A 26,273-nucleotide genomic window follows, 5' to 3' on the forward strand; every position below is an offset into this window, starting at 1 on the left:
CATGCGCGGGAGACGCGGCGCACCGGAAGTGCGTCACGGGGTGGCACGGTACACCGGAAGTCGGGCGGAGCGCGGGCGGTTTGAGGCGGGATGGAGCGTGTCGCGGTGCGTTAGGCTCCTTCCGTTGTTCCCCGCCCCAGCCCCCGTCCCGGGACCTTCACGGCTCACGGTCTTTTTCATTTGCAGCCGGAGGAGGCACCGGAGGGGACCCCGCCGCTGCAGAGGCGCCCGCTGGCCCACCGGGATGGGAAGGGCCCGGTCGCCGCCACCCCCAGGCCCTCACACTGGGGCGACAGGTGAGGCGGAGTGCGGGGGGCAGCGGCCTGCTCGTACCGATCCTGGGAAACGTAGTTTGGGATCATTCCCTCAGCTGTCGTAAGGTAACTGGGAAGGTAATGGCGCGTTCTAGAATTACAGCCTCTAAGCTTTGAGTAACTTTAAAAGAAGCAGTCTGCATTTCTAAGCAATTGTGCAGCATGTTTTTTCAAGTTAGTGGTTTTTGTCAAAGATGAAATAAATAATCGGTAAGTGTATTACAGTTTGCCACTGTATTTGCATTAGAATTCCAGCCCAAGTGGTCATGCATTCATTCTGTGCCCTACAATAGCTCTGTGGAAGCTACTACAGTTCGCTAAATAATGGCAGCCATATAAGTGCACTCTACACAAAAGCTGCTTGTTGCTCAGCATTGCGTGCTTTGAGATTTCAGACTTCATACAACACAGCGTTCTCTGCCTGATCGTATCCCCTGTGTAAGATGGGAAACAAGGTTTTTGTACCTTCGGACTTCTGACAGCAAATTTGAATTTAAACCAATGCGGTGTCCTAAGCCTGTGTCTTCAAAGGGTTCAGTCATTCAGATTTTAGCAGCTATGGATTACTACTTGACTATTGAACATACGTGGTTGTTAGAACTTGTGTATTAAAATTTATAGTATTTCTATTTTAAAAAATTTAGAACGGTTCAGCCTATTGGAGATGTTCACTGGTTTTCAGTATATATTTGGTTCTCTGTGTTCGTAATTATTTCAGACCAGTGGAGATGCAGATCTACTTGCTGTTGACCTAATGTTCTTGATACTATTCTGCATTTCATTTTTTGCAGACGTGCCCTGTACTTCTCTTCCAGCAGTGATGATGAATTTGAAATGTGTAAGTAATAGCACATGATAATTTGTTTTCTGAAGGAGTTTGAAAGGGACACATTTCTATTTAGTTATAGCAGAGTTGCTTTTATGTGTGACTTTCTTTACTTTGCAACAGGAGCAATGAATTTTCTCATTGCAGTGCGATGTTTGTGGCTGTATGCCACAGTGAGTGTTCTTGAATCTCATGTCTCAGTCTTGGATGCTTTTTGCTTTGCATTATTTTTTTTCTTGTTGCCCCAGTTTTGTCTGTTCCCTGTCACTCATTTGTTACCTTCTTAGTCTGTGAGCATCTTTTGAAGAAACATTTTCTCTAAGCAGTTACAGTTCCAAATACGTCTAAGCTGCTCAGAATTCCGTTATGGGTCATGGCTTCTGCTGCATGAGTCTTAGACAGTTGAAGGGATGTTTTTGGCTTTTCATAGTGGCTCAAGGTCTTGGTAAGATGGAATTTGAATACTAGATTTTATATGGTGGCTTTTGCTGTGCATAACTTCCAATCTTTGTTTAAGCCTGTACATACAAAACCTGAGAGTTGTATTTTTCTTTTTCATGATAGCCATTATGACAGTTGTTTTGCGCGAGGGTAGTTGACTACACAGTTGCAAGAGTTCTATTTAGCTTGTTCCTTAGATGGACTAATTGTGGCTCGGCCACATCTCAAGTGGGTTTCAAACTGGTAAGTAATTTAAAGGTTTGTAAATCTGCCCGTAAGTTCCTCATTATGTATTCAACATTTGAACAGAGATGGTAGAAAGGATAAGGTAAGAAGTCATACCTGTTTATTTTTGCCTTTTGCGTATCACCCTTTTGTTAATCCAGCTGCTTTTAAAGCAGGTTCTCATTACTTCGGAGTTGTCGTTGTGCTCCAGCTCAGTGCCATGTGAATGATCGTAAGCTTTGTCAAGCCTTACTACTTGTATCCGGTTGAATTACAATGTGCTGTGTACAGTTCCTGCACTACCTCTGGGCTTTTAAATATGATAAATATTACAATCCTGTCCATTCATTACATCATTGTTCACTCCCCTGTAATTTTTTAAACTTAAGTATTTGACAGTCAGCTCTCTTTTTCTACTCTTCTTCTTTTTCTAAACTGCCACGCTACCACTATACTGGCAGTTAAGAAAAAGTGAATTGAAAATATGTGTCAAGAAACAAGATAAAGATAATTGATTTATTAAGTAGGAAGCTGTATTTTTCTGTAAGCTTTTGATTTCCTGTGACCAGCTGTCAGCCTGATTAGTTTGCTCCTGCTTCATTGTCTAAGAACCATAATGGTGGTTGTGATCATCTAGGAAAGCTTCTGTCTGCTGGCTGTTTGTGCTTCAGTGAGCCACCTTGATGATGGAAGGCAGCGGATGGTGTGCTTGCTTCTTTTGTAATGAAGTCATGAAGCTGCTGGGTGCTAAAATGGAAAATAACTTATTGCTCCGAGTACTTGTTGAGCTTCAAGGTCTTAGATTCTCCCCCCAACTCCTTGAGCTCCTCTTCAAAGAGGTTAATGCTCAATCCCATCCTATGCTTTTTAACTTAGAATGTGCTTTCAGAGTAGCATTTGGATGTAGCTCAGCTGCTCTTCCTGGTACCAGAATCTACAAATGAGCCATAAAATCTTTATCAAGCAAACCTGTCTTCTGGTTTTGGGCTTACAGCATAGTGCAAATATTTATAATCCAATAGAAGTCATGCATGCAGCTTCAGACTGTGAGAGCAAACACTCCTTAATTGCTTTTTTTTTTTGCCTATTAAGTTTTGAGGAAGGGACAGTGGCTTCCGTTCTCCCCAGCCTGACTTATGTTTTAATGAAGTTTGTTCCCCTTCAACTTTCCTGAATCATGATGTTGAAAGCGTGTGAAATTTTGGTGGTATTTCTGGTAATTCTCAAGAGTCACCACTTCAAGCATGTGCAGTACTGCTGCCTGAACTGGTTTTGCGTTTAGCAGTCACCACAGTATTCCTGGAGGGATTAGAATGCATTTGTTTCTGAGATGTAGTATTGAATTGCTGTTCAGCAGTGGGGGATTATTGTTACCACTTCATTTCAATGTGTTTTTTTGGAGACATTTAGTGGAATGAACATATGGACACCCTTTTGCAGTAGGAAGACTGCTACCTGCAGTCATTGAAATGCTAGGAGAAAAATATTGATAAACCCATTCAATTCCACCCACAGCGATCCACATACATGAGGAGGATACTGCAGGATACGTAACAGCACTTATCTGCCCTTGTGTTGGGCAAGGATTGAATAATGAAGGAGATGCTAGAAAGCTGCTGTCAGCTTTGAGGAACTGAGAGATGGAATTACATGTAAAGGATTCTTATATTTGGTTTTTTTGGTTTTGGGGTTTTTTTTTTAAGGTTTTAGACTGGATTTTTACTAGTTGCAAACTTTTTTCTTAAAATAAATGTATAACAAAAGAAACAGAACTTTGTGCTTAATTAATCTTTTATTGTTCCAGTTTTAGCTAGAATGAAAACTCCAAAATCTGTTTCTAAAAAGGAGGATGCAAGGTGGGTGCTATACTTAATGAATTTTCAGTTTATAATGTATTAGTTTTCTGTATCACATCTACTATTCAGAATACAGAGAAACAATCAAAAGTTTTTGTGATTCGTAGGCAGATATGTGTATAGGGGTGCAGACAGAAGAACTGTTATGTTCAATCTGTGTTTTCAGGTCGAATGTAAAATGGGATGTTTGGAGGAGTGCGTGCTCTGTTGCCATTCCTGTTGGATGTAGTTGGTAACATTTGCTGTGAGCAATTGATAATGTTATATTGAGTGGTGCTTTTTTTTTCTAAGGCAAATTTATTCTTCTGTTTTCCTGATTATGCTACTTTTTTCCACACTGCTTGCATGTTTTACAGTTTGAAGGACTTTATCGATGACTTGGATGATTTCTGGGACTTTGAAGTGAGAAAAAGAACAACAAAGAATGGCAAGTAGTTGTTCAACAGCAGATATGAAGCAGGTGTTTTAATGCGTGGAAAGATACATTGCTGTGCTCATGAATTTCTGAGAGAACTTGTTAAACATAAGATCAATTTGGTTCTTCCTTGGGGATAGCAGAGGAGAGGCTTTTTTATTTTCTCTGGGGGTAACGGGAAAGCATGGTTATACTGTTCAGACAAGTGTACATTTTGAAGCGTTGCTGTAGGTCTGCAGATACTGTGACTATCTGCTAGTATTTGGGTCTGTGCAGAGTAGCAACTCATGGTCGATTACTCAGCTGCAAATATGGGATGGTCACTGTGGAGAGAGGGCTAAGGATGTGAAAAAGAATGTTCCTATGGCTGTACCAGCTCATTCTGTGGCCAGAAGACACTGAGTAAAGAAAGAAGATAACTTCTTAAGCTAGATACCTTTAATGCGATGCAGATGTTGGCAGTCGGGCCAAGTCTTGCCTATAGGTATTGCAGAGCCACAGATGGGGTCCTTTGGAGCTTCTTTAGCCAAAGTCCTGTGTGTAATCCTGTTAACACTGGCTACAAGATGCTCTGGCAAAGCATGACTTGAAGGCTTTATTTCAGTGCTTGTCTGAGCAGAGGATCCCTGTTTTCCCCCAAGGGGTGGAAAGTGCCTTCGTTTAACTAACATGCAGAGCCTGACTACACCTGTCTGGTGCACTTCTCATTGATACGAGCAAACTGAACTTTCCTAGAAGGAGTGAACAGAGCTCTGGAATTCTTTAGACAGCCACTAGGCCAGTGATCAGATGGTAGAATTTTAGTAGATGAGGGATGATAACAGTGATCTCATGTGAATCTGGAGAAGCTCTGACCCCTGATCAGGAAGGGCAGGATCTCTTGCAGATGACATGAATGTCAACCCTGAAACATGTATGCCAGCTGCAGACTGTATAAAACTAATGGAATGGTTTCTGGAGGGGAAACAGGGGCAGTCAAGTGGACCAGAAGCGTCATTTAAAAAAAAAAAAAGTCACCAATAGATCTGACACGATCCCTTGATCTTGATAGGCTAAATGTGAGATGTCAGAAGCCTTGTTGTTTGGCATGTGAGCACTTTGTGCTGTAGGCTATGGTCTGATGAGCTAAGGCTGAGCATTTTTGAAGTCACCCTTTACTTGGTGGTTTTATAAAACTTTCATATGAAATACTCGGCCTTACTCTTATTTGCATGTAGGTTTTTTTACTGGGAATGAAGATTATGCCAACACTACCTACCTATTCAGGATTGCTAGGCCTGATAGCTGATAGATATATAGATGAGGGTTTAAGCTACTTGTTTTTTTATACATCTTTCAGTGACTTTCCATGTAGTATGATGGTAAATGAGCAGGATGTAATAAAGAAAATTCAAAGATCTTTCTATTCTTTGTGTTTTCCTATCTTCCAAAGGATTTGTGTGTGTGTGTTAAGACAAAAGCAGATCTCGTAAATGAAATTACCAGAACTTCAAGCTGTTTCTTTTCAATTGCAGCACAGAAGGGTGTTCAGATCCCAAAGAAGTTGACAACTTCTGGAAAGAAAAACACTTGTTGCCAAGAACTTCAGTATTCAGAGGCTTCAAGTGACAGTGAAGATTCTGTCTTTTTAGAAAATTCATGGCATGACTACCAAAAAGGGGGGGTGAAAGACTTGGAAGAGAGTCGAAGGTGCATGAAAGTCCCACCTCCACAGAATCTGCAAGGGTCAATTTCCAGAGGCAGTCTAGACTTGCTTGTTAGAAGGAAAGAAAGAAGCTGTGAAGAGAGCACAGAAAATAGGGTTCCAGCTGCAGCACTACAAAAAAGTAAAGAGGCAGAGTCAGATGGCTCAGATGACGATTTTGAATCAGTAATAGAACGGATAAGGAAACGAAGTGTACCCCGAAAACCAGTCTTGAGCACAAGTAAAACTGTGTACCAGCCAAGCACAATAGGTAAGCAGTTGTTCTTAGCTGACTCCCAAGCCACCTAGTGGCAGCAATGGTGGTGCTAATTACCCAATTCTTTTAATTTGTGTGCATACGCTTTGGAAGCGCAACCCAGCATCTTAGAATTGAATATGATGCAATCGGAAATTATTCCTCTGAGCATTCTGCAAAGTGATTCTAGAGTCATTATTGCTTGTTTCTGTAATTGTAGGTGATTTTGGTTTCTAAAATTGTTCTGAAAACAAATCTAACTGGTGGTTTTGAATGTTAATTACTTTTTTTATGTATGATAGCAGTTAATGTGAAGCTGTCATTTTGGTAAGACTGAAATTTTGAGCCATTTAGGTGCTGTTAATTTAATATTTGGATTTATAATTGACTTTTTTAAATTTTAAATACAGTTTATAACGAGAATTTCCAAAATCAGTAGCTCCTTCTCTCCTTTGACTAACTAAAGTAAGCTTCAACTGAAAGACTGTAAAGGGAGAAAAGGGCTATTACTGAGTAAGAGCAGGTGAAAACAAATCTCTTTCTAAAAAAGTAAGCGCATGGTGCCTTCCTCAGTGACAAGGACTAGTTCAGGGCTAGGAGACCTATAGAAGAGGATGGCTGACAGCATAGAAATATGCCCTGAGAGAGACAATTTTTTTTTTTAATTGGAATATGTCATTGCACCTATAAAACATATTCTGTAAGTGGGCTGGCAGCTGCATTGGCTTCTCTGTATATGGTTAAACGGTGAAAGGAGACCAGTGGCCCAAATGGAACAGTTACAGAAAAGCCAGCAGAGAAAACATCTATTGAAACCATGAACCTTGAAATGGTCCTTGATTTCTGGTGTGAGGGTCAGTCATTTTAGCAGTCTCTCCAGACGTGGACTGGGGAAATCTGGCCATGACTTGCCCGTGGAACAAACAATAGGACTTAGGACAAAGTTAGAAGGATATTTTTTTCTTTTGTTCAAATGGTGTCTCTGTATTACTGCTCCCAATGTGCTGGTGATGTATTTTGAATCAGTGACGTGTCACAGAAATGTCCGAGTGAGGTCACAAATGCTTTTCCCTTTGCTTCCTCCTAGTTGAATGTTTGAAAGTTTGGAGTCTGCCACTCATTAATTGAATGATAATCTTTCTAGCATATAACAGCAAATTACGTTTTCACATCAGCTGTAAAAACCTTTGCATTCAAGTATGCACAGTGAAAGTGTGTATGCTGAGGTGCAATATTTGACTTTTTTCAGTGTTGTGTTACCTGGTTGCTGATATCTGTGCTCCCGATTCTTTGACACCTTGTAATCCTGTGGCTCTTTCTTGTTGAACTAGAAAACATCAAGCCACCTTGTGAAGATGTCCAGCCCTTGAAAGGGGAGGGAGTCAAGACACCAAGGCCAAGCTCCATTTCACTTCAAGAAACACCTTCCAGGATAACAGCTTCTGCAAGAATTCCTAGGAGTGAATTGGTCAGATGCTCACAATCGGCAAAAACAGAGAAAAGGCAAGTGTTTCTCCATCTTTACTACATTCTAGGCCAAAGAGATGCTAAGTGTTTTGCGTAGGATGACATTCTGATTTTTCTGGTACCTAGAAACTTCTGCTACCAATTTAACAGTTGTTAATGGTTAAGTAGCTGGAAATCAAAGCTTTCAATCTCGGATATAACAGGGAGAATATAAGCTAATCTCCACCTAGAGGAACTGATGACAAATAAATCTGATGTCGTATCTTTGTAAACATTAGCTTTCTTGCTATTCCTTGTATTGGCACAGCATACTTCTAATGGGTGCTGGCCCTACAGATTCTATCTGAATGTGCCTACCTCTGAAAAATAATCAAAACTGATTGTATTAGTAATTCATGCCTTTTAACTAGCTTGTCCTGAAATTTTTGACTTGTATCCTGATAACTTGCAGAATTTTTTTCTTTTTCTACACATGGATACAGCTTAAGCTTTTCAGAAGAATGTCTTTCATCTCTTAATAGCTGCCTTAATTCTGCCTTTTAGCCATGTGATGTTTCCTTTGGTCATTTTATAATGGCATATACTGATACAAAACCTTTAAATGATGTCTTCAGAGCTGATGTTTTGTCAGAATGCTGCAGCATTGGAGTTAGTAATCCTAGTGGAATATCTGCTTCCCCTGAATGAATTCTGGAGGATTCTGAGAACATCTCAGTCTGTTTCTGAAAATGTTAGAGCTGTTCATATATGTTGAACAAGGTATAATTGTGGCTTGATGTGTCACAAAGATATAAGCCACCCTCTTTTCCTACTTTAGGAGTCCTTATAATCTAGTTTTGTGAATTAATGAAATAACTGCAGAACTACTGCAAGAGCTCTGCCCCTTCATGCCCTTAAAGGGGGAGGAAGGCAGTATAATTATCTGTGTGCGCCCCAATGGCCTCGTGAGGGCAAGCTAGTGAAAAGAGTCAGGAGAGGTTTATGCCAGTGGCAGCATCCCAGAGATCTTTATTGGCTATAAAGTGGCTGTTATTTTTCAGTGTGATATCTCTGTACACCAATGAACTGCTTTATGACTTTTCTTGCAGGCTCAGGGTGTGCTCAGTGCCTGGCTGTTTCTTGCAAGATCTCTCAAATCCAGCTTCCCACTATGTGAAGTATTTCAAGAAAAATAAAGAGGAGCTGACACAGAAGCTCTATTGTCTGTATAATAGTACCATCTTTGAGCAGAAGGTTGGTTCAAAACAAAACCCATAATTCTGAAATGCTGGTTAATATGTTGCTTCTCGCTTTTTTTTATGTGATTGCTTTTTATCTTCTTCAGTTAGTAGAAGTTAAGCTTTATAGCAATGGCTTTTGTTTGAATTACCTCAAGCAATTTCTTTGAAGGGGGTGATGTACACCACTGATGTAGCCATTTTCAGCTTGGCTTGCTTTCCCAGCTGTAATGGTGTACCAGCCTTAAGGGAGCGGTCTGGATGGTGTCCAAGAGTCCTTGGTGAGAGAGACTGCTACATGAGTGGCTCTTGGATCAGTTTTATCTTTGAGGAGGTGACTGATGCTTATCTTCATGTATTTTTTAGTACCTGCGTGGTCATCAGCTCAGCAGCCTGAGCAGTTTCTGTTGCTGCCTCTGGTAGCAGACCCCAGCAAAAGCAGCTGTGGCTTTCTGCTACTGAAAGCAGCTCAAGGTTGCCTACCACTGTTGTTCGTGCTTTTACTGAAGTAACATGTACTAGTGAACTCTGCAGCATTACCACGGCCTAATTGCTAGTTGTAGCACAACTTTCCAGCCTGCAGCTGGCAAAAGGCAAGTGGTAGGAGTATATCTTGGGGAGCAGGGAGCTGACGGATAAAAGCACTTCCCTTTGTTGTTAGGGCCTGTTGCCTCATTCTTGGTCATGCTCCATGCTGTCTTCATTCATTCCTGTTGTGTTTTCATGTCTGCCATCTGGAACAGATTAAAAACCTGCTTCTCCTTTGTGTAACAGTTTTGGATGAACCTAAAGCTGTAAGTTGTGTTTCAAATTGAAGGTTCACTTTCAGACAACTGCTGTTCTTGACCTTTAATTTGCTAGGATACTGGAGACCCTCCTCTGGTGAGAAACATTGTTGAAGGGAAGGTTGCTGCCCTTGGTAATTCCAGTAGAATTTCCTTCAGGAAGAAAAATGTTTCTGTGCAGCTGAGAAAATATTGTTGAGCTGACCAAGGACAGGCTGAGGTCATGGTTTCACAGAAAGCTGAGCTGAACAGGCTCGCTGTTGCTGAAAGCAAAATACCTTGCTCCCCCGTGCTTCAGCCTTGTAAAGCTCATTAACTAATTTAGATGACAGAAAACTGTTAGTAAAAGAACAGAGCTAACCAAGATAGATAGGATGAGGGCTTACAAAATCAGGATCAGCACAGAGCACAAGCAAGGGGTGATTATTCACCCTCTTGCAGTGTGAAAGTACATTAAATTAAAATGGCAAGTTGCAGGTTCAGAACAACCAAAGCAGATGGTACTTGACCTGTAAATTATTAAGCAGTAGGACTTCTGATCATAGGCTTTTGTGGATGCTAACAACACATATATTCTTAAACTCTCCCCAAAACAACAGAGAACAACTTTAAGGGCTATTTAATGCAAAGGAACCACGTGTGGCTCAGTGAGGTGTTGTCTTGCAAATGACTAGCAGTTGGGAAGAGTACTTTTTTTGAATACAAAATTCTCTTTTATGTCTGACCAGACCTTGCATTTCCTCTTAATGCTGGAGGCAGAACAGAGGAACTAAGGGACTTTTTGTCTCTTCCTGCATTGTGAAACTCCCAGTGTTGGTTACAGAAAAACTGATGATGGGAATAAGCAGCCATGGAGTATGGGTTTGCATCTTAAATGACAACAGTGTTAAGGGCACTACTAGACATCGTGTACTGGCTTTGCAGTAAATACAGGGGGAAGCCGGAGGGCCAGAAGAAAAGAGTTAGGAGGGAACAGATTACATATAATGTTTTTCAGTTACCAGAGAAAATGGCAATAAACTGGAATAAGAAAATGAGAAGAACAGCAGGATATTGTGTAACTGGGCAGACAGAAGGTCCTGAAGCAAAGCGTTATGCTCGCATAGAACTTTCTGAGAAAGTCTGTGACTCTGCAGGTAGGTGAAAGACGTGTTGGCTCCTCTTTGAGAAAGTGAATTCTAGAGATAAAAGCATGAATCTGAGGCCTAAGGGATCTGGAACTGGACCTTGCTTTTAAATTTCTTATTACCTTGAATAAATAAATCTGTTAATGGTAGTACTTGTCCTGACAAGCCTAAGAGGCTGGGCAAATTTACAAAATGTGAGAACAGAGATGTACTCATGCTAACTGCAGTATTTTGTTTATATTAATTATTGATGTGAAGACCTTTAGGTTACTCTAATGCTATATGTGCTATAATGCCAATCTAAAATCTGACTTCTTCCATCATAGCTAACTACCTCGTTGGTAGTACTTAAAGCTGGAATAAAGACAGGTCAGTGCCAGATTAAGTTCTATTATGTGGTGGGTGCTGTAACTGTTATTTCTCCCTCATCCCCTCACAATTTGGGGAAATCAATGTTGCAGTTACCATAGGGGAACTGGTTCTGTGATTAATATATATAGATATAGATATATATGTTGAGAGATACAACAGAGTACCCTAGGAACCTGCTTTTGAGGGCTTAGGAGTCTACAAGTGTAGCTGAGTTTTTAAGCAGCAACCTTATAGAAGCACAGAAGCAGGCAATCCCGTTGTCAGAAGCCAAGCAAGTGAGGCAGAAGACTACCTTGGCTGAACAGGGAGCTCCTCATAGACCTCAAGAGGAAAAAGAAATTGTAAGATCTCTGAAAGTGAGGTCAGGCTTCACGGAAAGGTTATGGAGCTGCGATTTGTATGGGCAGGGAGAAGATGTGAAAAGCCAAAGCTCAATTTGAGTTGAAACTGGAAAGGTTATGGAGCTGCGATTTGTATGGGCAGGGAGAAGATGTGAAAAGCCAAAGCTCAATTTGAGTTGAAACTGGCCAGTGTTGTGTCAGTTGAGGTATGTTAATAGCAGAAAACATTGGACTGATGCTTGTTGGAGATGGACATCTAACTAATAGGGATAAATTAAAAGCAGAAAAGCATTCAATGCTGCTTTTTTTTTTTTTTTTTTCCCTCCATCTTTAACAAAACTGACAGACCTTGGGCTGCCCAGTCCGAGGTCAGAGGATCATGACTGGAAACAGTGCCTTTCTGTTTGTGGACACTGAAATTGTCAGGAACCAGCTGTATCAGCTGAATGTTCACAAATCCATGGGGTCTGATGGGATTCATCCCAGAGCACAGAAGGAGCTAGTGGGTGTTATGGCAGGACCCCTCTCAATCATCTACCAAAGGTCTTGGGAGTCTGGGGAGGTCCCTGCTGACTGGAAGCTAGCCAATGTTATTCCAGTTTACAAGGAGGTGAGGAAAGACCCAAGAAACTGTAGACCTGTTAGTCTAACCTCATTTCCTGGAAAAATTATGGAGATCGTACTGGGTGCTACTGAAAGGCATTTAAAGAATAATGCAATCTCAGGCACAGTCAACATGTGTTCACAAAGGGAAAGTCCTGTTTAACTAATTTGATCCTTCTGAGATAAGGTCACCCACCTAGTTGATGAAGGGGAAGCGGTGGATGCAGTATTTCTGGATTTTAATAAGGCTTTTGATACTGTCCCTCATGGTATCCTTCTGGGCAAGTTGTCCAACTGAGGGATGAGCAGGTTCGTGGTGTGCTGGGTGAAGAACTGGCTGAAGGGCAGAGCTCAAAGTGCTGCAGTGAGTGGGGCTACATCTGGCTGGCAGCCAGTCACCAGCGGTGTTCCTCAGGGGTCAGTTCTAGGGCCAGTCCTGTTCGATACATTTATCAGCTGCCTGGATGCAGGAGTAGAATGCACCATTAGCAAATTTGCTGATGATACTAAAGTGGGAGGTGCTGTTGACTCTCTTGAGGGAAAGGAGGCCTTGCAGAAGGATCTAGAGAGATTGGAGCATTGAGCAATGATTAATGGGATGAAATTTAAGAAGACCAAATGCCAGATTCTCCATTTGGGATGAAGTAATGCTGAGCACAGTTATAAATTGGGAGAGGAGTGGCTGGAGAGCAGCCGTGCAGAGAGGAATCTGGGGGTCCTGGTTGGCAGCAGGCTCAGCGTGAGTCAGCAGCGTGCCCTGGCAGCCAAGAGGGCAAACTCTTCTGGGGTGCATCAAACCCAGCATAACCAGCTGGTCAAAAGAGGTGATTATCTCACTGTATGCAGCATTGGTGTCACCTCACCCTGAGTACTGTGTGAAGTTCTGGGCCCCCCAGTTTAAGAAGGATGTGAAGGTACTCAAATGAGTCCAGGGAGGGACAACAAAGCTGGTGAAAGGGCTGGAAGGCATGTCCTGTGAAGAGTGGCTACAGACTTGGGTTTGTCTAGTTTGGAGGAAAGGAGGCTGAGGGGTGACTTCATTGTTCTCTACAGCTTCCTGAGGAGCGGGAGTGGAGAGGGAGGTATTAATCTCTTCTCCCTGGTATCCAGCGATGGGATGTGTGGGAATGGTTCAAAGCTGTGCCAGGGGAGGTTTAGACTGGACATCAGGAAGCATTTCTTTACTGAGAAGGTGGTCAAACACTGGAACAGGCTTCCTAGACAAGTTGTTGATGGCTCGAGCTTGTCAGTGTTTGAGGCATTTAGACAATGCCCTTAATAACATGCTTTAACTTTTGGTCTGGTAGTTGGAATAGATGATCATTGTAGGTCCCTTCCAACTGAAATATTCTGTTCTAATAGTGGAGAAAATTCAGTGCTCTGCTGTAGTTGTTTCTGGATGAAAAATATCAACGTTACAGAAACAATCAATGAATCTTGGTCTAAAAAAAGATGTTTCAGGTCTCAGAAAAACAACCAACCCAACCAACCAATCTACCCACCCCGCAAAAATAACCAAAAAAACCTCACAAAAAACCCCACCCAAGACCCTAACCAACAAGAACAAAAAAAATCCCCAAAACCAAACGGATTAGATGTGCAGGGAAGTAACTAGGATGCAGTTAGGGCTAATCACAAACCTGGAAATTCACCAAGTAAAACCTGGGTTTGGGGCATTTTATTTACCCAAATACCAAGGTAATGCCAAACCCCAAAATAACTCTTGGTATCTTAAATGAAGAATGAGTGTCAAAGGTCTGAAGTAGTGACCCTGGATGAAAGTCTGTGCTTCCCCGTATCTGACTGATCTTCCTGTCTTTTGTATGCCTTACCACAAGATCGTCTTCGAGACACGCTCATTCATGAGGCTTGCCATGCAGCCACCTGGCTGATCAATGGTGTTCGTGATGGACATGGACGATTCTGGAGATTCTATGCCAATAAATCAGCTAAGATTCATCCGGAACTGCCAATAGTAACACGATGCCACAGCTATGAGATTAATTACAAATTCATCTATGAGTGTGTTCTGTGCAAAGCTACGTGAGTAATGTTTTGATCTTGCATGTGGCCATGCAGTAACTTTGTCTCTGACTTGGCAGGCTCCTGTGTCTAGAAATCACGGGTCTCTTAACCTGTGAAGCAACTGGGGTACATGCTGAGCTGTCACTTCACATTTCCTGAGCCAAAAGAACCTCACTATGTGATTACACATATTTGTTTCCAGGTAGTTTCAGGTCCAGTTCAGAGGTCAGGACAGGCAGAAGTGTCTTCTGAGGACAGTTGGTGAGGATGGAAGGTCTTTGGGAAGCAGTAAGAGACCAGAATGTGTGCCTCAGCTTTGAAGGACGTGGCAGGGAAAGGTCACACCCCGTGTGGCTGCTCTCACTTTTCAAACGTTGCTCAAATTATGCGAATTTGGATTCACCTTCTACTGTAGCTAATATTGAGTCAACTTATGAAAGTTTTTGATCAATTATCTCTGATATTGTGATCAGCACAGATCCTATGATGCTTAGAAAGTATGCGTAGAATTATTTTTTTTCAGGACCGTATGTGCGAATTCCACAAGCACTGGAAGGAAACAGTATTTCGGAAGAATGTTCCTGCCATGTTTAATATGACTATGCAATGCACTAGTTGCTTAGATGCAACAGAGCATTGAGAAGAAACTCCAAGAGGTAGTTGATACATGGGTTGGGGAGGAGTTTCAAAATTTTGTAGCACTTCATACTGCTAGGCTGAGAGTAAGAGAGAGGAAGGAACCAAATTGAAGCGGCAGTGGAAAAAGTTCTAGGGTAGAGAAATGTGTAATACAGGTTTCATTGTTCCACTGTGTGAAATAGGTAGTCTGTTTCCTGTTCTAACATGCTAACTTACAAATCTGACCGAAGTAGCCTCGCAGAAGAGAAACGAGCCCTTTCCCACAAGTACTGACTTACCATAAGTGTGAAATCAAAGTACTTGTTTTTCATTTTAGGATTGGACGTCATTCCAAGTCTCTGGACACAGACCGCTTTGTGTGTGCATTCTGTGGGGGGCAGCTGGTCCTGAATCAGCCCACTCGGAAGGATGGCACTCCTGCTAGGACACATCTCACGCCCTTTGCAAAGTATGTCAAAGAAAACTATGGACTTACTAAAAGAGAGCAGTATGGGCTGAGTCATGCAGAAGTCATGCGGAAACTCAGTGCTGATTTTGCTTTAAAAACTAGACTTCAAGATTCCTTGTAATATCTCCATATGCTTCCTTTCTTGATACTGCTTAAACTTTGCATGTAGAAGTAACTAAGTCCAACGTGTCTAAGAATGCATTTCAGAGAATTCCAGATAATTTTAATCCCTTAGCATTAAATACTTTATTAAAGAAGAACTTAAGACATTTTCAAAAACGGACAAGAGTGAGCAACACCAAATCACCTGTTCACTGGCTCATGTGACTTGATCTTTGCTGACCATCACGCTCGCCCCGGTCACTGCCCCAATGACACAGGGACCCTGTGGTCTGACATCAGCTACTGCACTCATGCTCCCGCACATGCGTGTGCGCACAGGATAGAGAAGCCTCACCCAGGACAGAGCCAGGGAGGAATTTAAGGACACAGGGCAGGCTCCTCTGGTCAGTCGCAGGTGAGCGTGCGGGCAAGGTGCTGGCAGCCGGGTGCCACTGCTCTCACTGTCCCGTGAGGCAGCTGCAACGGAAAGCCCTGCACAGCGCCCGACGAACTGTCCTGAGGATGGAGGACCATCACCAGCCAGCTGGTGTGTGTGGGGGAAATTGGCGATGCCTGTGTGGGAATGAGAGCTGTAGGTGAGGGGCTGAGTGGGGATAGGTGCTCTGTGCCGCTTGTACCCAGGACCTCCAGCTGGGGAAGACGCTGCTACCGCTGTGGCTTCATCCTCTGATAAGGGTAAGAGATGCACTCTGTGTGCTGCCACCTCCCTCTCCTGTGGTGTCTCTGTCGGGGACCTCTTCCTTCTCTTCCTCCCAGCCTGTGAGTTCAGCATCAGATGTTGTGTGGCCAGCAGGGACAAGCCCCTGGCCCTCAGCCCCTGCTGCCAAGCACTGGTCGCCCAGGATGCCCTGAGCAGTTCCCACAACACCGGCACTGTCGTCTGCTGCCTGGAGCGCGTCTGCAGGCCAGGGTGGAGCCAACAACTCTACAGCTTCAGCTGCTGATGCGAGGAGAGGCTCCCTGTGCCCTGGGTCCCCAGGACCTCCGGCCAGGCAAAAGGCTGCTGGCTCTGTGTCGGGCTCTGCTGACGGAGCAGCCAATGTGCGCTGAGGGCGGTCACCTGCCTCTTCCACAGCGTCTCTGGGTGTGCTGCTGGCTGAGCTTGGTGCCTTCTGAGGGCCTGCACGTGGCTCCTGGCTGAGTCTCTGCAGACTGGGTCGCATCCAGAGGGTAAGGATGGAGGTTTCTTCCTCCAGATGACTCTGCTGGCAGGTCTTCAGCCAGGACAGGTGACCCGAGGTAGCTAAAGAGGTATACCTACCATATGATGTCATACAGAGTATATAAACGGGAGGAAGAAGGAAGGTGGGGACACTTGGCATTATGGCGTTTGTCTTCCCGAGTAACCGCTGGGTGTGATGGAGCCCTGCTCTCCTGGGGATGGCTGAACTCCCGCCTGCCCGTGGGAAGCGGTGAATGGATTCCTTGCTTTGCTTGCGTGTGCGCCTTTTGCTTTACCTATTAAATTGTTGTTATCTCAACGCCCGAGTTTTACATTCCTTTCCGATCCTCCTCCCCATCCCTCTGGGTGGGGGAGTGAGCAAGCGGCTGCGTGGCGCTGGGTTACACCGCAACAGCTGGAAATTTGCACTGAAAGGTGCTTTATTCGTGCTCGCCTCGAGCAGTGCCTCACTTTTACAACGTATGTGGCTCTGGACTCGGGGCCTGAATTGGCTCTGCCAGGCCGTGGCGCCCTCTGGAAGACCAGGACAGCCCTTTCCAAAAAGCCCCGCCTGTGGCTGGAAGGGGCAACCCATGGACTAGAGACTCTGCTCTTGTCAAGAACCTGATGAGGCTTTACCAGCATCTTTCCCTTTAAAAGAATGGGTTGCTCCAAGTCTTCCTCATTGCTGTCCTATTGATTGAAATTGATCTGGAATTATTTCAGGAAACTACTTACTGCAGTGTTGCTTTCCTCTTCAAGCCAATTCCAACTGTAAAAACCTTTTGCAGCATCTTGTGTTCAGGTTTTGGTGGTGGGGAAAGGGTTTTTTGGTTTTAAATTCAACCCTTTTCTTCAGGAGTGTAAATTAGGTGTTATTTTTTTATATTAGAGCTTCCAACTAGGCTTTTGTTGGACAACTGCTGTTTGGCCAAGCTCTGGAAGGAGGATTTTATCACTTGCAGGCTCCATCCAAGGGCAAACACAGCTTTGGCTGAAGCTCAGACCACACATGGCAGCGTGGGGATGGGAACCCATCAAGTGCTGTGAGTCCCAAAAGACAAAACCTGTTGCTTGGGGACTGGATCATGGGTGGTTATGCTCAAAACCACACTCGTTCCTTTCCACTGTAGACTGTAATCTCAAGTGGGAATGGCCCCTAGCCTCCCTAGGGTGGGGTGGCAATCCAGAGATGCAAGGTGATGTCTTGAGAGAAGCAAAACAAAACAAATAAGAGAATTCTAGGCCTAGACTGCAGGACAGCTTGTTTTGGCTTTATCTGGGATATGCTTAGCAGGATGCCTTGGGAGACTGCACTGGAGGGCCGTGAGGCACACTACCCTCCACCCCAGCAAAGATCAAGTTAGAGAGCATTTGAACTAGATAACAATAATAAAAGCAACAGAACAAAGCCACTGACCATTCAAAAACTAATCAAAATACTATTCACAGCACTTTCAAGGGCGAAGAAAAAATAGTGAGCGTTTTACTGCACAGTTACACTGTTTGAGGTTTTGCTAATATCAATGCAGAAAGACTGAAAAGTGAAGTCTGACAAAAACAAGCTGGCTTCCAGCTCTGACAGCAATTTACAGTTGCTCATCAATACTGGCTGCTCACTGGAAAGCGAATGCCTCCTTCCCGGCTATGTTACTTTCATTCTCCCAAAGCAAGTCAAGCTAATGAGTTGTCAGGAATGTCACAATCTCCGTTGCAGTAATGCAGGCAGGTTGTTTTCATCTATTTGAGGATGTAAGGACTTGGATTAGAACCAAGGAGCTGAAACAAGTTTTAATTCTGCTGTTGGTTCCTTTGCTCACATGAGACAGACTTCACATAACAATGCAGATGACAATGTACGTGATGGGGAAACTCTGAAATGCAACAGCAAGAACATTTAAAGGATTAGTTCAACAACTGTTATTTTGTTCCATTTTGATCTAATGAAATTCCTGCAATTAAGTTCAGCATGTAAGAATGACAGGTTTGCACATCGATCAGTTCTCAGCGCATTAAGCTTTTTCCTGCTGGGAAGGAACCACGCTCCTCCCACTGAGCCAGCAGAAACAGTGCATTTTGCAGAGAACCTCAGTGCTGGGCACACAACAGCATTCCATCAAGTAAGAGGATACGGACTGCATCTAAAAAATGAAGGCACCGGCATTTTGTATTCATTTCTACTTCAAACAGCTCTTGGCTTTGGAATCCTTTATTTGGTTTGAAGTATGCTGAACACAGGTCCTTGTCAAAGTTGTTCTAGGTCTCTTCCCAAGTTTCCCTCCCACCTCTTACCCGCCCAGGTGGAGAACCGGTAATCCAGAACATTACTAGATCTAAGATCATGGTCAACTGAAGCTACTAAACGGCGGCAGAAGTTGGCAGCATCAGATATGACTGCAGGGACGCACTCTTCCCTTCTAACCCTCCTGTTCTAGGCCCCTGAAATACACGTAAAGCAGTAAGACTTCTGTGAAAATGTAGGGGAGGGAGAAACAACACGTTCCCTAGGTGTGTGCCCTCCAGAACTGAAGTCTGTTCAGGTGCTGCCCAACCCCACCACTGAGCTGAAACTGCCCTGCACCATGCAGCACCTGGAGGGATACCACTGCTTTCCATCAAGCTGGGGCAGATAAAGCCCTTATCCTGTAGAACTGCTCTTTGCTGCATGGGGTGAGAGAAGAGGCACAGCTAGTATCTTCACTGTAAGGCAATGTAGGGCCACCCTTCAGCCAGGAGTAGGTCTTGCAGAGGTTGTTATGTTTTTCCGTGTCTCTTTTCTGAAGGGTCTGCATTTCCTCCTTCACTCTAAAGCAGCTAGTTCCTCCAGGAGCTGCTCCTTCTCTTGCTGCAGCTCCTGCACCCGCTGTTTGTTCTGCTCTAGTCTGTCCTCTAGCCACTGAAGCAGCGGCCCACTGATGGCAGACATCTGGCTGCAGAGGTTCTTTGTGAACACTGGAAAAAGCAAGAACATATCATAACAGACTCACTGTGCTACAACCCTAAAGAAGCCAAGAGTGTTAGAGACAGCCAAGGAAACCCACCACCACCCTGGCCAAGGCAACCGGACAGCCCCACAGGAAAGTCAGAATCAGCAGCCTGCTGAACAGGGAAAAACAAGCTAGTTCAATCTGACCTTTAGACACTCAGGGGAGAGATGCCAGAGCTACATCAGAAACCTGCGGGATTAGGATTCACCCTACCTCACTGGCAAAAGCAAAGATGTCATATAACATACAGGAAGTGCCAGGAGATGCAAGCATGTGCGTAGATCAGCCACACACTACTTTAAGACTCACCAAATCTAAAATCCCCTTGCTGTTCTAACAGCAAAAACCAGACAAACAAAACCAAACCCCCTCAAACCAACCAAAAGTCTACTATAATTTCAAACAATTGTACAAAGGTCAAAGAATACAACAGCATTCATAAAGCCAGTATTAGGTTATTTTACAGTCCTTGATGTTTTCCTTTAAAGCGTTTATAGCTAAAATTCTGTTCCTCCGCTAAACTTCATGTAACAACCTGACAGTCTCAGGGAATTCTCTGGGTTACACAGTGATTGGAAATTAACTGTACGGCAAAGAATAAGACAAAAGTTTGTGCTTTTATAGTTATCTACATGTGCCTTTTATGGCAAAGGGAGGACTGTTACACAGCTGTGGTCTACTGTCCCCTGAAGTCAGAGCCAAACCAACCCCTGCTCAAGACTGGATTCTCACATGCTAAAAAGGAATCCTTACCTGAGCCATTATGAATCTTGGTTATAGAGTCTAGATGGGTGAGGCTAAAAGAATGAACAGAAAGCAGGTTAGTGACAAGACAGCAGTGAATTGTGTATTAGGCAAACCCAGGCTATAGAACCAGCTACCTACAAGTCACTGACACTGCAGGTACATCTAAACCTCTTCACTGTTGAAGCCCTGTACGTACATTCACAAGGATAACAAAGAGCTTACAGCACAGAAATATTAGTGTTGAGCACCAGAGGCAGGAAAGGAAAAAAAAAAAAGCCGGTATTTAATCTGATTTTTCAGACTTCTCGGCGCTCTTACCCTGGTTAACCACTAATTACTGTCACACACAAACATCCCTGAAGTACTACCATTACCTCACACATGGTCTAGCTCTTTTTTCCTGGCAGCAAAGGAGCAGTTACGCTTAGCTCGTGTGCAAGGTTGAGAGAACTTAAACTCCTTCACGTGAAGGTATTCAATCAGTTCTCCTACAAAGGCACATGAGATGCTGATGTTTCTTATTTTCTATACCCTTGCTAAGGTTATGGTACTTTAAGTACAGCAGTGGTAGAACATTTTAGCAGAGTCTTGGATACAGGTGCGCCCCAGTGTTGTTACCTGTGAATTCTCCTGTAGGCATCTTGCTCTTCTTGGCAAAGGATCTTGGGCAACTCTACAGCTGATTCCAGACACACTTTCCCAATGGTCTCATGGGGGACAACATGAATAGGAATTTCAATCCTTTCATATCTAAAAAGATACAATTAACTTCAAAGCAGCAGGAAAAAAAAAAAAAAGTGCTTCTGCAAACCTGCAACAGTCTGTCCAACACATGGCATTGCTGCAGGTTTACTTTTGGGAACACATGTGTGAGTTCATCACCTCGCTGAGGCGATCAGTGCTGGTGCAGGCACGTTCCGCAGCAGAGTGGTGGGGTCGTAGCATGCAGGGGGTTTTCCTGAGCCAGGGAGACCCCGTGGGAGCACCGAGGGCAGCTCGCACAAGAGCAGCTGGCAAGGTGTGCACAGGGGCAGGAGTAATGGTGGCCACCCCCCGCGGCCACACAGGGCAGCCCTAGGGAGCACCAGCAACAAGGACCAGCAACCAGGGCCTGGCAGGGCACCTCTTTGAAGGAGGGACATTCCACTGGCCAAGCAGAGAAACCCGTAGCACACATAACCCAGCAACCAGGCTGCTGTCCTGCCCTGCGACCACCTGCACAGCTCAAGGGCACTCATCCTACCTAACCCTCAAGGCAGAATGGTGGGCGCTCGTCTGAGAGCCAAGGCTGCAGCTCCAGCCAGCTGGGGGTTCTGCACCACCTGCCCTGGTGGTGGCCAATGCTTCTACCCAGACGGAGCTGCTGAAGGGAGGGGGTGCAGCGCAGACCTCAGGCTGCAGGAAGCACCTAGACCTTTCTCCTGGGGCAGGGACAGGCAGCAGACCTGCCTGCAAAAGGTATCCTGCCTATATGCAGGACCTCTGCAGCAGGTGGCTGTGCTGTGGAAGGTGGTGAGAAAGCTGCGTAACATCAGGGAGGCTGAGGAGGAGTTAGACAGCTGGTTCCAAGCACGGCCTGCAATGGACCCACAGCCTGCAGCCACCCAACCAAAAACTCCCCCACAATGCACACAGAAGGGAAGGGGGCCAATAATGCAGAAGAATGGAAATCCGTAACAGCAAGGACCTGCAGGAGGAAGAGACTTCCCCCAAAGCCTGAGGTGCCCTTGCAGAACAGCTTTGCTGCTCTGCAGACTGAAGAGGAGAGACCTGCCACTTCAGAAGAGCTGTTGCAGCTGAATACGGCAGCCCCATCTGCCCATCACATAACACCCAGCGCAACTAAGAAAAAGCGATGGGTGATAGTAGTAAGCAACTCTCTTCTGGGAGGTACAGACACCCATCTGCCAAGAGAAGAGGGTGTCACCCTCTGTGTCAGCAACCAGCTGGAGTGCATGGAGCTCTGTCTGGACACGGAGCTCCATCTGGAACATTTAAGGAACCTGAAGGTGCACAAGTCCATGGGACCAGATGAGATGCATTTGTGGGTCTTGAGAGAACTGGTGGATGAAGTGGCTAAGCCACTAAGAACACAATATGTCCATCATATTTGAGAAGCCATGGCAGTCCGCTGCAGGTCCCACGGACTGGAAAAGGGGAAATGTAACCTCTGTTTTTAAAAAGGGAAATAAGGAAGACCTGGGAAACTACAGGCCAATCACCTTGGTACCCAGCAAGATCCTGGAAACTATGCTGAGGCACATGGAAGGTAAGGAGGTCACTGGTGACAGCCAACACGGCTTCACTAAGCGCAGATGGTGCGTGACAAATTTGGTGGCCTTCTATGGTGGGGTTACAATGTTGACCGATCAGGGAAGAGTGACTAACATCATCTACCTGAACTTGTGCAAAGCAATTGATACTGTCCCACATAGCATCCTTGTCTCTAAACCGGAGAGGCATAGATTTGACAGATGGACCACTTGGTGGATGAGGAATTGGCTGGATGGTCGCACTCAAAGAGTTGTGGTCAACAGCTCAATGTCCAAGTGGAGACCAGTGACAAGTGGCGTTCCTCAGGGGTCGGTACTGGGACCAGTGCTGCTCAACATCTTTGTTGGTGACACAGACAAGTGGGATCAAGTGCACACTCAGCAGGTTTGCCGATGACACCAAGCTGCGTGGTGCAGTTGACACGCTGGAGGGAAGGGATTCTGTCCAGAGGGACCTTGACAGGCTTGAGAGGTGGGCCTGAGTGAACCTCATGAAGTTCAACAAGGCCAAGGGCAAGGTCCAGCAACTGGGTCGGGGCAACCACCAGTATCAGCAGGGACTCTACACCATGCAAGCTTGAAGCCTCAACCTCTACAGCTGCAAGCAAAAAGGTGAGCCTTCTACGCAGTGGATTACAGCATAAATTCACAGCCAGACAACAGTGTCCTACACCAAATTTTAAGCTATTAAATTATCTAGGCTAAATTAATCAGTCCTAATCTTTTAGATTCTCTTCAAGCAGCCTGCATTAGCAGAAGTAAGAAGACCTTGTTCAGGCACCTCTATAAAATATTTGTTCCTCATGATGAGCCTAAAAGCCACTTATTTGAGACAGCCCAGGGAGGAGAGACAAGATGAAATACAACCTGACACTGGACGTAATATTCTTCTGCTGTACTCACTCTGAGCTCTTCTGTGCCTGAATGGACTGGAAACAGGTGTAGAGAATCCTGCCTGTCTAATAGAGACAGCAGAAAGTCAGATTCCAAGAGCAAAGTTTACAAGCAGATATTGACAGACGCATTAACTATGGAAAAAAAATCTTAAACAATAGCTACCTAGAAAACCTAGACAAGACACACCACTGTCAGCTTATCTCACACAGCAGCATCTCCTAAAGAGGCCAGAGATGCAATAAGCTGTATCTGCTGGACCAAAGAGCTGAGGGCACTCACACATTTCAACACACACACATGCTGCAGTCATCTGATGCAGTCCCAGAACCAGTACCAGCCCAGCTGTGCTGGCTGGAGAGCCAGGCTGGGGATCAGCACAGAGTAATTAATAACTTGTTCTTCTGTCATTTTGATTACAATCAAAACATCACCATGCTAGCTGTGTTTTGACTGTGCTCAAAGCAGAGCTCTGCCTTTCTTGCACAATGCATCCAAGGATTTCAGCTTTGTCCTGGAGCTGATGTTTCTCATGAGTGCTTACAGAATTTATTGCCATTTTTAAGTTGCCTACCTTTGTGTTTTTGTCCTCAATGAAGCAGGAAAAGATAAGTCCTACAAAACCTTGGTCCATCATCTGATACATAGCTTGTGTGCGGACATCTGCAGACAAAGAAATAAGAGAATGAGAACTGCACTGGTCACTTGAAGGAGCGGAAAAAGATTTGCCACCTTCTGAAGGGTGACCTGGAATTCAGTAACAAGTGTCACAAGCTTTATTTTAAAGTCATTACTCCAAGTGACTAAGTTAAAAAAAAAATAATCTAGTTTTAAAATGTAATTAAACAGCAAATCTTAAAAATACAAGATGAATTAACAAAACAAGAAACGATCTTAGCATCACCCTGGTGCCACAGATCACTATATAGCCACAACATTCAAGATGTAGAAGATACTCACTCATGCAGTTCTTCCAAAAAAGTTTTCATTTTTGCATTAGCATTCGCAGATGTCAAAAATCATCACAACAACCCTATGATTCCCACAGCTTTTTTTTTTTTTTTTTTTTTTTTTTTTTTTTTGCAGTTTAGCACATACTAGGATTAGTTTTCCTGTCAGAAAGAACAGCAGTACCAGTAGTAGCTGATCTGTGACTACTGAGTCACGTGCAGTTTGAGCACCTGGAGCACACAGACAGGAATGGGGCTATAGTGGCAGAGGTTCCTGAAGACCACCCAGACAAGTCTTACCAGAGGATGTTTGAGAAACCAAACTCTGATGGTTGGGATGTGCAGCTTTGAAAATCCAGGAAGTTGAGTAATAAGATTAGCCAGCTTGAGTTTTCGTATAGAATCTACACCAAGACTGCTCTTACCGACATGCGATGGCCAGACAGTAATATGAGGATGGGAGTGATACCAGCCCACGACTCTCATGGGACGTCCTGTCATTTCAGCCAATCTGTGTGTGAGTCAAGGTGCTTTTGAAATCCATAGAGCAAATGGAAGAAGTTTCTTGTACAAGACAAAACGGCAGAATTTTAAAAACATTTTCTCATCAGTCAACAGATTTCCAGATCCCTTTAGAGGGGTGACAAGACACATGGCAGGAGGCTGCTGGAAGCCTCATCCCCAGCACCAGCAGGATGCCAGGGCTGCAGAAGCAAATTGGATTTTGTTTGCATGTGGCAGGAAGCAACGTGGCAGCAAGCTATCCAAAACAGCATCCTTAAATGTACGTAGGGAAAAGGCTCTCCATTGCACCATGGTTCGAAACGGAGACTTGTCAGCCTCTGATCTTCTACTGTCTCCCTGCTGAATTGCTATCCTCCCCTAAAAACATACTTCAGTTTTACTTGTGACCAAATAAATAGAAACTATAAAAACCAGTTATAACACAATCCCACTGCAGACACTGGAACCATCACAGGCTCCAGAGAACAGTGACTGTGCTGGCGCACAGCCCTGCGAACCGAATGGCTGTAGGAGGGAAGCAGCAGACTGCTTCAAGCCAACTAGGACAAGTCTGAAACACAGCACATAAAAAAAGGTCTGCGGTAAACCACTTTGCTGGCTAGTTTGCTGCTGTCTCTGCTAAAGGATATCTCTGCTTCTGTAGAAGCAGCTGAAAGCTGCTCTGGTGAAATTTCCACGCGGTCTTTTCTCTTATCAGAGCGGCGCAGGATGATCACAGAATGGATATGAACAATTCGGCTGGTGTCAACCTAATGCCACAAAAGGAGAACCCAGTCATTCCTCTGCTGAAGAAATGAACACTCTCAGAGAAAAGGTGGGCCGCCGTGCCTTCAGCAGGCGAAAGGCGAGCACCAGCGCACAGCCCGGCGCGCAGGCGGGCCGCTTTCCTAACGCTGAGCTTTGCCTTCCACAACGGCCGGAACGGGAGTCGGTGCCAGCAGCGGGGCGGGCAGGCCCGAGGCCGGGGCACAGCTCTGCCGGGAAACCGTCCCCACACGGGCCCGCACAACGCCCTCCGCCGTGGCGACGGGCCCCGTGCCCGCAGGCGCCACCCACGGCACGCACCGGCGCAGGCCGCGAGTCCCGCCCGCCTCTGCCCAGGACAGCCCCGCCCGGCCCGGTACCTCGCCGATGCACAGCCCCATGACCTCCTCCTTCTCGGTGCTCAGCGCGTGGTTGAGGCACACCAGGAAGGCGTCAGCCTCCAGATGCACCGCCTGCACCGCCATCTTACCGCCGCCCGCCCGTCTTCCCCCGCCGCTCCCGGAAGGAGGCGGGGACGGGGCCCGCTTCCCCCGCCCCCACTCGGTCGCGGGACCAATCCCAGCGGGGCTCGTCGGCTCTTCAGCCAATCGGCGTGAGCACGGCGCAGCCTGGCTTCCGGCGAAGCGAGCGGTCCCTCGCGGCGGAAGGGCCGTGTCGCCCACGCGAACGGGAATCCCGGGTTCCGCGCTGCGGCCTCTGCCCGCGGCGGGGCGGGCCGGGCCGGGCTGCGGCGGGGCGGGGCGGGCGGCGGAGTGGAGTGGGACGGGACAGGACGGGTCGGGACGGGACGAGACGCGGCGGTGCGG

At 45.3% G+C, this 26,273-nt stretch overlaps 2 protein-coding genes across 6 annotated transcripts; one reads left to right on the plus strand and one right to left on the minus strand.

Moving 5' to 3' along the window:
* Positions 1–53: 53 nt before the first annotated feature.
* GCNA (germ cell nuclear acidic peptidase) lies at positions 54–16,645 on the plus strand. Of its 4 annotated transcripts, XM_056359528.1 has the most exons (11): positions 54–105; positions 187–296; positions 1,106–1,152; positions 3,611–3,662; positions 4,019–4,089; positions 5,592–6,032; positions 7,349–7,520; positions 8,573–8,717; positions 10,484–10,622; positions 13,768–13,972; positions 14,910–16,645. In XM_056359528.1, the coding sequence occupies exons 1-11, from the start codon at positions 91–93 to the stop codon at positions 15,160–15,162; spliced, it is 1,650 nt and encodes a 549-aa protein (XP_056215503.1). In that variant the 5' UTR covers positions 54–90; the 3' UTR covers positions 15,163–16,645. The 4 variants fall into 4 exon arrangements, with proteins under 4 accessions (XP_056215503.1, XP_056215507.1, XP_056215504.1 ...); XM_056359532.1 differs by lacking the exon at positions 13,768–13,972 and having other exon boundaries at positions 14,910–15,162; XM_056359529.1 differs by lacking the exon at positions 54–105 and having other exon boundaries at positions 125–296; positions 1,106–3,458.
* Positions 16,646–18,102: 1,457 nt separating this feature from the next.
* On the minus strand, positions 18,103–25,982 carry BRCC3 (BRCA1/BRCA2-containing complex subunit 3). Of its 2 annotated transcripts, XM_056359534.1 has the most exons (8): positions 25,827–25,981; positions 25,331–25,451; positions 24,603–24,689; positions 23,802–23,890; positions 23,237–23,292; positions 20,679–20,810; positions 20,067–20,110; positions 18,103–19,278 (listed from the first exon to the last, which is right to left on the minus strand). In XM_056359534.1, exons 1-8 carry the CDS (start codon positions 25,929–25,931, stop codon positions 19,127–19,129), a joined length of 786 nt encoding a protein of 261 aa, XP_056215509.1. In that variant the 5' UTR covers positions 25,932–25,981; the 3' UTR covers positions 18,103–19,126. The 2 variants fall into 2 exon arrangements, with proteins under 2 accessions (XP_056215509.1, XP_056215508.1); XM_056359533.1 differs by lacking the exon at positions 20,067–20,110 and having other exon boundaries at positions 25,827–25,982.
* Positions 25,983–26,273: the final 291 nt, after the last annotated feature.

The sequence above is a fragment of the Falco biarmicus genome, chromosome 14 (assembly GCF_023638135.1).
Source record: "Falco biarmicus isolate bFalBia1 chromosome 14, bFalBia1.pri, whole genome shotgun sequence".
NCBI classification, from domain to species: domain Eukaryota; kingdom Metazoa; phylum Chordata; class Aves; order Falconiformes; family Falconidae; genus Falco; species Falco biarmicus.

Coding starts and splice junctions, on each gene's coding strand:
- GCNA (XM_056359528.1), top strand. Junction 6,033..7,348: donor GTACCAGCCAAGCACAATAG/GTAAGCAGTTGT, acceptor TTGTTGAACTAG/AAAACATCAAGCCACCTTGT. Junction 13,973..14,909: donor TGTGTTCTGTGCAAAGCTAC/GTGAGTAATGTT, acceptor TTTTCATTTTAG/GATTGGACGTCATTCCAAGT.
- BRCC3 (XM_056359533.1), bottom strand. CDS start 25,931: ATGGCGGTGCAGGCGGTGCATCTGGAGGCTGACGCCTTCCTGGTGTGC. Junction 24,690..25,330: donor TGCTTCTACAGAAGCAGAGA/TATCCTTTAGCA, acceptor GACTCACACACA/GATTGGCTGAAATGACAGGA. Junction 20,811..23,236: donor CAGGCACAGAAGAGCTCAGA/GTGAGTACAGCA, acceptor GTATCTTTTTAG/ATATGAAAGGATTGAAATTC.